Raw genomic sequence first — 12,812 nt, 5'->3', positions numbered from 1 at the left:
AAGTCTGTTTTATGGGACTGACCCAAAGACTATAGTTGCAAGCTCCAAATCCCGTTGTTTCTAGAGGAAAAGGGCAAGCAGCGTACTTTCTGAGCGGTGATCGTGCAGGCCTGCTGCCGGCGCCAAGCGGGCGAAGGCAGCGGTAACGGGCGGGTGAGGAGGCTGAGCCGGAGCCTGAGGAACCGCTGCACAGAGCCGCGGACCCAGGGGCGACGGCAAGCCTTGGCCGGATCGATACGGATCGGCGATACCTTTCCGCTCTGACTGGAAACCGCGGCGGAAAACACCCTCCCCCGGCTCGGCTCGGCCCACTCAGTTAAGCCCTCCGCGCCCCGCCGCCCGCAGAGGGGTCCCGGCCGCCGCCGAGCCCGCGCAGGCGCACCGCGCCGCCAGCACCCCCCGCCGCCGGCCGGCGCGCGGGCGTACCGCCACAGCGCCTGCGCACTAATCACCCCCCCGCCCTCCCCTCCCGGGGAGAAGCGGCGGCCGCCTCCCGCGAGCATGCGCGGCGCCTGCCCGCAGTTTCGCTGCGTGCACCTGAAAACGAGTCCGTGGCCCAGCGACTTCCGCTCCCCGCTGAGGCGGCGCATACCGGCAACGGGCGCTGCCGGGTCGCGGCCCTCTCCCCGTCCTCCGCTCGCTCCGGCGGCGGCGGCGGCGCCGCCGGCGCCCCCCCACCCCCCGCCTGCCTGCCTCTTCTCTCACCAGATAACGCGCCTGCCAGTCGTTAGTGGCGTCGATCTCCTGGAACTCCTGCTCGACGATGGCGGCCATGGCGGTGGCGGCCAGAGCGCGAGCCTGTCCGGAGGCCGGCAAACCCCCGACCCCTCACCCGCCGCCCACCGCACGGGAGCGGCGAGCGCGCACATACGCTCGCAACGGGTCCCGCTGCCGCCGGTGCCAGGCGCATGCGCGGGCCTCGCCCCGCCCACCGAGGGCGGCCGAGACCACGCCCTCGGGGAGGAGGGAAACACCTGGGGTGACGTCACGGGGCGGCGGGGGCGAGGAAGAGGCGGCGGGGAGGGGAGAACCTCCCTCAGGTAGCCCGGGGGCTGTTCCGCGGCGCCTCAGCCGGTCGGAAGACGGCGCAGAGCCGTTGCCAGCCGTTTGCTGTCCCAGCGTCACTGACGGGACACGGCGCCGGCAGGGCTCCGCGAGTGAAAGAGCGCTTCCAGCCGGCAGCCCGGTGACCACCGCCGCCGCCGGTGAGTCCCCGGCCCGCTTGAGCGCGGTGAGAGGCCGGGGGACCGGCGCGCAGCCGGCGCCCAGCCTTCAGCTGCTTGTTTGAAAAAGCAGAAGTACGCAAACGGGAAGGTGTCGGACAAACAGCGGACGGCAGGGCTTGCCGTCTCGAAAGCAGGAACGCAGCAGGGCGGAGCGCCGCAGCCCTCCGCGCTCGCTGGGGAGAGAGAGCCCCTCGGGAAACGGCTCCGCAGACGCTCAGCGAAGCCGAAGGTCGGGCGGGGCCGAGCGAGGGCCGGGTTGCTCAAGCTGCAGGGAAATGCACGGCACTGCACAGCTCAGCGCGGGGGAGAGGCGCCTGTAGCCGGGCGGGCGGGCTAGCCGCCCTTCGCGCCTCAGCGCAGGTCGCCGCTCAGCGTACGGCGGCTTAAACGTGCGCGGTGTTAATTAGCGTCCCAAAGGGGAAGAGATCAAAGTGCCGGGCTCTCTCCTCGGAGCCCAGTGACAGCCCAGCCATCTCCTCTCCCTAGGGTCCCTCTCCCGCAGGTAACTCCGGGCCCTCCCTCCCCTCGGCAGCGGGCTCTCCTCCACCCCCAACGCGGCCCCTCACGAACTGGGAGGTTTGGCGGGGAACGTTCTTCTCTGCCCTCTCCCAGCCCCGAGGGGCCACCGCCCCGCGCCGTGCTCCGGCCGCTCCCCTCGGCTCCCCGGCTCTGCCGCCCTCCGGCGCTTAGCCCCGCCCCTCGGCGCTTAGCCCCGCCCCGCGCTGCCGCTCCTGGCCACGGCGCCCGTCGTCGGTGGCGCGGTGGCCGGGCCTCAGCGGGCCCCCTCAGCCCCGGTCCCTCTCAGAGTGCCCCGTAAACCGGGGTTGTACACGCGTGCAAGGGCTGAGCGGGGCACCTACAGCCCCCGTGATGACCAACTGCGCGGTCCCGTGCGTGGCCGTACCGCCTCTGCGCTCCCTTGCCCACTGTCAGCGAAGCCCCGAGCGGGAGCTGACGCTGTGGTGCAGGGCTAGGCCTGGGGTGGTTTTTAAGAACAACTTCAGACGTGTGACGTGAGGAGGAAAGGTGGGCAGAGCGAGGCGCTCGCACCGTTGGCATGCTGACGCAATTCCGTCGGTAAGCTACCGATGAGGTGGTGTGCCGGCCACCCGCCATTAAAGCAGCGCAGTGCGAAGGCCACGGTGGCAGGGGCAGCCAGGGACGATGGCCTGGCATGAGGGTTGCCCACGTCACACCTAAAGGCCGAAAGTTGCACGCTGGAGAAATGTGGCCTCAGTGCTGGGTGAGCCGCGTTCACGCTCCCTTCCACTGTGGTGTTTTATAGCTAGGAAACAGCCACAAGGGTCACTCGGCATGATGCAAGAAACCTGTGTGTGGTTACACAGGTAAGACAGATATTTTTGGAACAGACTTCTGGTTTTGACATCCAAACACCTGTCGTCTGCTGTTGCATTTCCTTCCTGTCCGCGGGCTGCAGCGCGGTACAGCACTCCAAATCCACTGGCTGACGTGCTCCCTCAAGTACTATAACGAAAGCTGGTATCTTGTACACCAGGGGACTGGGTGATGCACCTCTCAAGCATGGCTGATGGGACAGTATGCATTAGTAAGTTCATAGCATGTTTCTCCACGTAACTCAAGGAAATGTTGCAGAAGGTTTTCTCGAACTGTGGCTTCAAAGTTTGAAATTGATATAGGGAGTAGCTTTTCTGGATGTTTTGGCCTGCAAGACTGAGGGACAGGCCATGTCTGTAGTTCTGCAGGTGTTCTCCAGTTCATCAGTGTGCTACATGTGATCAGTTAATGAAATAAGTAAATAAGACAACATTTGTGAATTGTGATTCGGGAGTGCAGAGAAGAATCTTAAGTGCCCATCCTCAAGGTAATGATTCTTTTTAATTTAAAATATCTTTCTCTGAATTCATGTTTCAATGAACAAAACGTGTTCTTAACCTCAGAAAACTGATCTTGCATGGTCTGGGTGTAAGAAAGTATATAGATACATAGAAACTGTCTGCCAAATGACAAATTTTAACAAAGAAATTAAAATATACAACTTCCTCACTGATTTTAGTCTTCAGTAGGCTTTTCTCTGGATATGAACTTGCTGACTGATCTGCATTTGTAGTATTTGCGATTAAAGCCTTTTTTACCCTTCGCTGGAGCTACCTGTAGGTCACAGATGCCCATGAAGCCATCCGACATGGATCGCAGCTGAAAAGGGCCCAGTCACCGTCCCGTTGGTCCAGAGAACAGTGATGCTGTCCAATGACATGTTACTTTCTCTTTATTCTAGTGCAAAAGCCAGGGAAGACTTGGAGGTCGCTGCCCATGGAGTGTGAGAAGATGTCACGCTTGAGTCCAAGGACAGCTCTATCAGCTAAGGCGCACGCCGTGTGTATCAGCTGAGTGGGCCATTGAGACACTGGTGTGTTTTGAGAAGGATGCAGGAGAAGTGGTAGTTTTGATATATAAACACAGGAACGTGTATTCTGCTCTTCTAATTAGCAGCTGTCAGGCATATGAGAAGCTTGTGCTTGTCGTTGCTTGTGATATTTGGGGATGTAGTTCATACTGGGAAAGCAATGTAATTGTGTTATTAGGAGAAGGAGTTTTATGGCAGCAGCTACGTTTAGAATCTGTAATGCAAATCAGTGCCTAGAGACAGTTCATGGAAAACTAAAAGAATTGTTTATTAATTGTGATTTACAGCTGGCTTAGAAAAGCAATAACTGGTAAGCCAGGGTTTCCTGGAGAAATTGCCATTGTTTGCTGTTTGCTTGTTATTTTTTACTGTAAGTATGCTGAAAATGTTGTACCAGTTCTCTGGTTTTTGGGAATTGAGCCCAGGATAGGCCCAGGACTACAGCTATAATGGTCTGTGGAGGAGAAATGTATACACAACGTAAACCAAGTACACTCATTAGAAAACTATTTATTCTGTTGCCAGTACTGTTTTCCAGTTCTGTATTAGCTGTGCAGCCAAACTCGGATGAACTACTACAGAAATTCTTAAACCCTTGAGATGGTGTGAGACATACGCAAAGCAGGATAACGGAGTTGCTGGTATGTGTGGTATATTGTTAGTGTTTTCTGTCTTAGTATAAACACAAACAAGTAGTTACTGCAATGTTTTCTTATTAAAATGTCGGATAATTTGAGAAGCCCCTTGCTTTGCTGACGAAACAGTCACCCCAGGGTAGTTGGTATCCACAGCAGTTCTGATCTCAGAAATGGTTTTGGTGACCTTGCTCATCTGAATGAAAAAGACCAATCGAGTTAATTTTAAATGTTTTTTGTCCAGTGACCTTGGCTGAACAATTAACTTTAGTACCAGCCTGGAATGGACTAAGTGCTTGTTCCTCCACATGTATGTTTTTTTGGGGGTCATTCACGGGAATTACTTAAGTGTCATTTATTGGAAATGATCTGTTTTGTGCTGCTTTTCTGAGAACCATTTTGGATATTGGTAGATGAAGAACAAATTCTTCCCTGAGGTGGTTTTATTCACAAACACACTCCATATCAATCTTAGCCGTTAAGGAAGAAAGCTGTAAAGTGCTTAAGCTTGCCACGATGTGAGAGGATGAGAACATATCATTCCTGATTTAAGTCTTATAGCCCAAGTCCTAAAGGAGAAGAGGATCCTCCCTTCCCCTACGAACTGGATAGGACTGGAAACCCAGAAGGGCTGGCCACTCTTCCGGCATCTGGTAGGGAGCAGGGGAAGCTGAATGAAAAGGTCCAATGGTCAGGATAAAACAGGTCTCATTTATTCTGTGCATTTACAGTAGAGTCTTCCTATTTCAGACTTTTGGGGACTGTATTCCTTGTTCAAGTGAACATTAAAACTCCTATTACTGAGAGTGGGCACCAGTGCAAATACCTGTCCCCAGCTATCTTATTGATTTCCTTCCCTCGCCCAAAACTATATTTTGGCATGCAACAAGAGAAAAAAACAACTTCAAAATGCATGTAGCAAATGCAAATCCTTGTAGCAGCAACAGTAGCAGAAGCGTAAGGGGCCCTAACAGGTTTGCATTCAGCTAAGGAAGTCTGTCACATCAGTCACAGGTCCACAGCAGTGGGATTCTAGTGTCCAATGTCTGTTAAAAAATGGCTGTGTAGTAAAAGTGATGGAATTATCAAAGCTCTATTTATGCTTTGAAGAGAAGGACAACACAGCTGTGTCCAGACTAAATGATTGGCCAAACTGTAGTGGAGTTCTGGGTAGGAGAAATTCACAGCCAAGGAAGAAAGGAAAGATTAAGATCTGTTAAGGAAGTCTGGTTTATAGGCCAGAGATTTGTGCCAGTCTGTATGGCACTGGACTCCTGCGGTGAAGCTGAAGCAATTGTGGAGTGTGAAAAGAAAACAGCAACTGGCAGAAGTGCTGTCACAAGTGAATGGACACTAGCTAGCTGAAAAGGCAGCCAGCCAGGATGTCTGATGGGTAGAACAACTTTAGGCTCTGCTGTGGCTTTGTGAAGCAGCCCTTCCAGCAAGCTAAGCTGGGGTGTGCAGTCAGCCGCAAAACGTAATGCCTGTGAGTCAACGCAGGGGGTGCGGGGTACGGCTACAGGAAGAGGAGAAGAGCCAGTTGCCAAGAGAAAGATGAGTCCAAGTTATTATTTTTATTGCTTGTAGAGAGGATCTTGCTTGCTGGGGATGGTTTGTATACGATACTTGATTTGCCGTCCCTCTTTCCTTTTCACCCCTAGCTACAGTGACATTTATTAAAATCATAGTTTGCAAGTGAGAAAGTCTAATTCCACAAGTGTGCAGAGTGGCTTGATGTCATTCCACATTCCTGGTTAGAAGGTCATTTTTTGCTAGAAACTGCATCTATAGAAACCGCCTATAGCTGACATAAAGTTTTCACGTTGAAAGTTTACTGAGACACATTTGTTTGACGATCACTGGTTTATCGGATTTTAAAATTGTTTTCCTCACAGACTGAATAGGGCTGTTATGTGCTTAGACCATTTCTAATCTCACAGTTACTGTTTCAAAGCATCACTTTACAATACTGTATAATGGTTAAAGAGGTGTCTAAACTGCAGTTCTGGAAACACCTTTTTGTTGCCCGGTGAGTCTTTAATTCACATTCTCTTATAATTTTGAAATCATGTTATCAAGATCTTGTAACTTGTCTATAGCACAGATTCTATATTTTAGTGTCTTCCATGCTTGATTATATGTATTTTCATCTACATTCAAGCTTATCTTCCAAATTACTAAATTAAGGGCATTCTCTGAATTGCAGCTAAAAGGTTGCAACGCACGACTCATACCACTGTTATTTGCTAGGAGAAGTTCTTGTAAGAGGATACTGTTTTGGCAGAAGATGACTTTGTACTGAGGAGTATCGGTAAATGTTTTTGTTATGAATTTGTGTTTTCAATTTTATGTTCCCATTTTTCTTTGGGTTTCCCAGCATCCGAACAAAGCAATTTTCATGGGTCTAAAAATCTCCAAATTGTGTTTGCCTCCCCCCACCCCAATAGTTTGAACTAAAGTAATAAAAGTCTTTTTGGCAACGTGATTTAGGATTGTAATCCATTTTGTAATTTATGTTTGATTTAGGATTGTAATCCATTTTGTAATTTATGTTTCTGCCTTAGAAAACCTGAGGTGCCAATAACAGGAAAGGGTTTTTCTTTTACTACTAGCTGTAATAATGATTTACAAAATCTTGCTACCAACTTCAAAGAAACTTAAATTTACCATGTGGTGGTGAGCCTTCAACATGTATTACAGTAATTACTTCTGTCTTTCCTGTGCTAGCAGAGGTAGATCTGTGCAAGATTTGTGATATCTTTTCCTGTTTTTAAGTTGATATTAATATATGTGATTTCATACATTTCCCGTATAAGCTCGTCCTATTGAGATAATCAGCAGCCCAGCAGGAGCCACATTCTCTGAGTCACTGTTTTGATGGCAGGGTTCCATGAACGTGTGGCTAGTTTTGTCTGTTGAGATGTCCTTTGGTATGTTATACAGAGCAAGGTGTTCACGCTTTTGTCACTGTGTAGAGGCACTGAATCTTGTAAGGACCCTGGAATAGTAGATAAGAATTTGCATAGCTACATTTACTTGGCAAGGCAGGATTGCAATAATCGATGTACCTCTCTTTTTACCCTCAGAGTAAATCAGAAAGCAAGGAGGAAAATAGATGTTGCCTGTAGGTGGCAAAGAGCCATGAAGAAACTGTTAATTTTTCAGGCAGTATGATTTCCTAACAAAAACAAATGAGTAGTGCATGTAAAATTTATCTTTCCTTTTTTTCTTTGATAATGTCTCTTATAAAAATGGCTTTGAAACTAATCTACCAAAGTAAGGAGTCTTAAAAAAATCTGTTTTGCATAACAAGTGTATTACAGTTTCTGAATGTATGCTATGTTTTCCTTGGTCCAGACATTTAAAACCTCTAATTCGTACCCTTATGGCATATGAATTGCTGTAACTGCTAAACCAATTTGTTTGTTTTCTCAAAGAAATGAAAAACTGAGTGTAATGTACTGAAAGAAGGATCCATAACACAAGTTTTCCAACTGGAATGCTGTCAAGGTCTTTAACGTCTTATTTTAGCCAGTGGAACAGTTCCAGCAGCTCAAGTCATGACACTACCACTTACTGGAATTAACAACCTGGGGAGAAAAGTGCCCTTGTACAGAACGTGTCCAGTATGGAAATGGGTGTATGAAATTCTCCGGATCTTTTGAATTTTAGATATTTTTCCTACTGTCTCACTGCACGCAAAGAGGCATCACTAGTCATCACAAGATATTTAAAAAAAAAACAACTTTACGGTACCACTTCTCAAACAGACCACTGCAGCTTCTTTAGTGGCAGACAGTAGTCCCCTCTAAATACACTGGAAGCAATTTGTGACAAAGAAAATGCTTAAGGTGTCCTAGTACACCGTTTTCTTTACTTTGCCACCCTTTTATATCAGAAATGTCTTGATTGTGTGTTAGATCACTCAGAGTCAGATTCTTCTCAAGATTTAAGTATAAAATAATGTATTTACTAACAGATTGGCAGTAATGGAACAATGCTACAAAGAGATAAAGAAACAAGGTATGTTATTAAGATTAGATTTGTCAAGAAATATCTTCCAGGGTCACTTTAGCATCTCAGCTAGCTTCTAGCTCCCATTCTCTTACTCTAATTTTGGAAGCTCTATTCACTTGAAATTGATTTTCTTTGTCCAAGATGGCCGTTTTCTTCTTACCAGCCCCCTCTTAAGCACTAAGCAGGAAAGGTAGGACACAGAGCAAAAGCAAAGGGTTTTTTTTCTGTGTTCAAGCAAGACCACCTCAGTTTTGCCCTTTGTTTTTCTTGATTAAGAAAGAATATTTAGTTGAGTCTGGTGATTAGATTCCTGAAAGTGATTCTGTGAGGAGGGGATTAGGAAATACGACTGCCATAAGCCTGTACCTGCATACCCCAACAAGGTGTGACATTAACATCTATATCTAATCAGTACACTCCTGATTTCCCATTGCTTCTCAACACATTGGTAATACCTTATACATAATGTTATCAGAAGTTATAAATGCACAATCTAATTTCTAGATTCCAAATATATTTTGGCTGGTGAATACCATATAAGGAATAAATATGACAGCAGCAATGGTAAAATGAGAAGTGGGATGTGTTAGTTGTGAAATTCTGCCACACAAACACCCTTCTAGGGGTTTTCTCTGGGGAATGTCACAAATCCTGTGATGCCAGTATTTCTTGGTCCCATAAAAAGTGGTATGGATAATTCTCACTTAATTTCCAGAGTTTCAGCAACCTTGGAAAGTCGGATGAGGCAGATAGCTGGAGGAGGTAACTGCGTTAGCCATTACAGCTAAATCTGCTGTCAAACACCAATCAACAGTGTGCAATATTAATACAGAATTTACACAATTCTGTCACAGCAAGTGCAGTAAATCCTGAATATTTTTGGAAAGGAGCTTCCAATGAAATAATGCAATGATTATGTTTTAAAAACGTAAATATATATGCCTTTCAGGATGACAGTAAAACTTTACCTTCTCTTTCTTTTACCTCTAACTTTCCTGAGAGCAGAAGTAGTTGGGAGTGCTTTGTTCAGACAGAGGAGTGACTCATTAGTAATTCAATAATGAATTAGATTAATGAAATCTATGCTGCAAGTTATACCCCCCAGGTTACTCCTACTGGAGACTTACGTGCACAGCATTTTACACAATTGTTTGTAATGTGAGTTGCATATAAGTTTACCTTTGAACCTACCCAGTGTTACCAGATGTGATGGAAATTAAATTAGCTAGAGTTACCAAGTGCTGAACTATATTTTTCTGAATAATTTAAAAATATTATTATAAAAAGTAGGGCAGATGATACTTTTAATAATCACGCAGGTAACTGCATGATTAACTCTTTGAAGTTTACCTCTTTCAACATGAGAATATAGCATTATTGGGGAAAAATGGAAATAACATTTCCGTTTGACTAATCTATGCAATTCAAGAGACAGTGGATAAGTAAACTCCAGGCACAGAACACTTCTGTTCAGCATTTCATGCGTGTGTTTATGCTCTGTGCATAATACTTGTGTTTATAAATACCATCTGTTCCTGCTGTCCTCCCACAGAGCACTGCAATGGGCTGTGTATTCTCTTTGCGTTTCAGATGTCTCAAGGACATAGGCTCAAAAGTTATGCTCAGTACTTGGGGACAGTACATCAGCCACTCACCAAATCTGAAACGTCGAATAGGTTGTGTCAGTAGAAATTACGTCTGTTAGGTATACATTGTTTGCTCCACAACAGGCATGTGAGTTAACCTTGGGCAGGAAGCAATTGCTGGTAATTAGTGTCACTTATCTGACCTTTGCTGAAAGGAGTATTCACTGTTCAGCTGCTAATAAGCCTGCACAATAGAGCTGTGTGGGAATGTTCAAAGTGCCATTAATCCTAAAGCGTGATGTGAACACGCCTTAAAATACTCGAGTGCTCTTTCCAGTGTGTTCATAAGGCAGGTGCTCTCTTAGCCTTGGACTGGGTTTGTTTTGACACGTGTCTAGAGTTTTCAGTTTAAATATCTGTCACAGCACAAACATCCCTTTTTCCTGTAAGGCCAACTAACCATGCTAATTAGTACAAGTTTGTAGAAAAGAGACTTAACAATATGCAGACCTGATTCTTGTCTTGCAACTGTGAAGTTTAGAAATAATTTAATTGCTGATATGTTAACATAAACTATGACCATACAGTTTACGCAGTAACAAGTTAAAATTATGTAACTTCTTTGCTGCACCTAATGATTGGTCCCTTGGGTGATCTGTCCTCACAGCAATTCCTGCTGGAAATTTCTCCTTGTTACGATTCTGATCTAACAGTACCTCTGGGTTGAGACATGTAATGAATCAAGTGGTTGATGATGACTATAAAATCACAGTTTCTTTTCAAAGAGAGTGCACCCTTATAGCTGACTGTAAGGCAGCATTTTTTGTTAGTGAGAATTTCACTGGCAGGGGAGAAGCCTTAAGTGAGCACAACAAAACATTTTCAAAATTTCCAGTGAACGGGCAATTAGCTTTTGTAGTCATGTGTCTTTGAGAAATTCAAGTATGCTTCCCCGGAATCTTGTCTGGGATTTCATTACATGTTCTTAATCCAGATGTTTCAAATGCTTTGGAAACAATGAACTTTTATTATTGTCAGGATAAATTCATCATCTTTGCTTTTAGAAAAGTCAGAGGGAGGAGGAGTGTTTAGCAGACTTCTGGGGAGCCTTTCAGTGTTCTCTCTACTGGAGCCTGAAACCTTCCTAGACACATCTGTTTAGCTTCTCCTAACGGTGGTCAAACTAGAAAATTACTCCAGCATTGTCTGTTTAACATTTGCTGGTATATATTATCTGGACTATGTCCCCAGACTATTCCTTAGTTAAATGAACTCCATCTTGTTATGTCTCACAATGATCTAAAAGGTATATATAACATATGGCATTCATAAATAGGTGATGCTAAAACTATTGCATAGTCTACCCATGTGCCAGGTAGAAATTTGAAATCTGAGAGAGAGACAGGGTCTATTCTACATAAGAAGAGCTGAAAGTGTTTTCTAACAGTTTGAAAACCTTGGCTATGCCCTTTCACATTACCCTTTCAACAATATGCCTTGAAGTCGTTCGTAAGTACAGCCACTTGCCCTAGGTGGGATTCCTGTTAGCCCTGGAGCACATAATAGATCGTGACTCCTTAAGCACTTTTTTTAGATACATGAAAATGGCCCCAAGGATTATTCTTTTGCTGGAAGTCAGAAGTATAAGGCTGTTTTTAGGATGGGCCCTGCGTTTGTGAAACTGCTGCCCTTGTAGATGCAGAAATACATTAATGTCCTTGTATAGCTGCTTAAATAATTTTTTTTTTAAATGGGTAGTCCTTTGGGTTTGGGGAATATGTGGTTTTCCTACAACATTAATTTCAAAAGCTCTTTAGCCTATTATAGCTAAATAGCATTTTAATGGAGCAGGTTTGTTACACTTACTGACAACAAAAGTATTGATCATGTAAGCAGAGTAATGAGACAGTTACTTCCATAGCTAATGCTGTAATAACATCGTGGTGTTGTCTTCTTTCACACTGTACCACCTCTGCTGCACTGTAAGTTCAGATTTGTACCAGACAAATATTCAAATATTATGCCCTAATATAAACATCTATTCTTCTTTTTTCCAAATAAAAAAATTAAATTCTTAAAGACATTTATTTCTACTGATAGGCAATGCTGACGTTTCCATTTTAACATTAGAGTCTTTCTTTTATTTGAATAGAGAACAGCAGGGCCAGCTGCAGGTATAGCCAATGTCGGCAGGTTGCCTGTGGATGCAGATACTCAGGGTGGCAAAACGGTCCCAATAAAGAGCAGCCAAGCTCCGCTCTTTCCTCTGCCAAGGCCTTTCTCCTGTGGAGAGGAAGACCACGTTTGAGCTGTTCATGCTGTATGTGAACAACTGATTTCCTGTTGGCAAACTCCCTCAGCCTGAGTAATTTATACTTTCATACTGTGTATATATATGTGTGTGCGTGTATATATATATGTGTGTGTGTTATACTGTATTTATATGTGTTTTATACTGAGTCTCAGAATGAGTATGCACCAGCAGCAGTAGCAAACCTGACCCTTCTGACTCGGTCCTCTCTCTGCCCCTTCCCTTTATGGGAGCAGCTCAGCCCTGGCAGCAGTGGAGGAGATGTAAATGATGACTTGTCTGCTGCTTGAGAGGTATGGAGTGTGGGCAAGGAGAGGCACCACCTCCTGCGTCTAGAGACTGGAGTGCTGGGATCCAGTGACAGATGAAAATGGCCTCTTATTTCTACTCCTAGTCAGCCAAAACCCCACCGAGCCTTCTCAGCCTGTCTCCACAGTGGATCTCCCTCTTCTCTTTCCTCCATGCTCTTCTTCGTGCACCTCCACCTTCCACAACCCCCATGTTCTTTTTAATACAGACTCTGACTACTACTGCTGCAAAATTCAAATTTGCCTGTATGTGGAGCAGCCTTGAGTCAGCTCCAGTAACTAACCACTTAAAATTTTGCAATCTATTAAGCAGATCACATCAAGTTGTATACTCGCTTCAAAA

General features: G+C 45.7%; 1 protein-coding gene across 2 annotated transcripts in view; it reads right to left on the bottom strand.

The window, feature by feature from the left end:
- Positions 1 to 913, bottom strand: part of PTPN2 (protein tyrosine phosphatase non-receptor type 2) — a 33,396-nt gene extending 32,483 nt beyond the window's left edge. For both annotated transcript variants that reach the window (XM_052788351.1, XM_052788352.1), the window contains exon 1: positions 706 to 913. In XM_052788351.1, the coding sequence (XP_052644311.1) occupies positions 706 to 774 (69 nt within the window). In that variant the 5' untranslated portion in view covers positions 775 to 913. The remainder of the gene's footprint in view (positions 1 to 705) is intronic.
- Positions 914 to 12,812: the final 11,899 nt, after the last annotated feature.

The sequence above is a fragment of the Harpia harpyja genome, chromosome 5 (assembly GCF_026419915.1).
Source record: "Harpia harpyja isolate bHarHar1 chromosome 5, bHarHar1 primary haplotype, whole genome shotgun sequence".
Lineage (NCBI taxonomy): Eukaryota > Metazoa > Chordata > Aves > Accipitriformes > Accipitridae > Harpia > Harpia harpyja.
The sequence above is the reverse complement of the archived record's forward strand: the minus strand, read 5'-3'. Positions and strand labels throughout refer to the sequence as shown.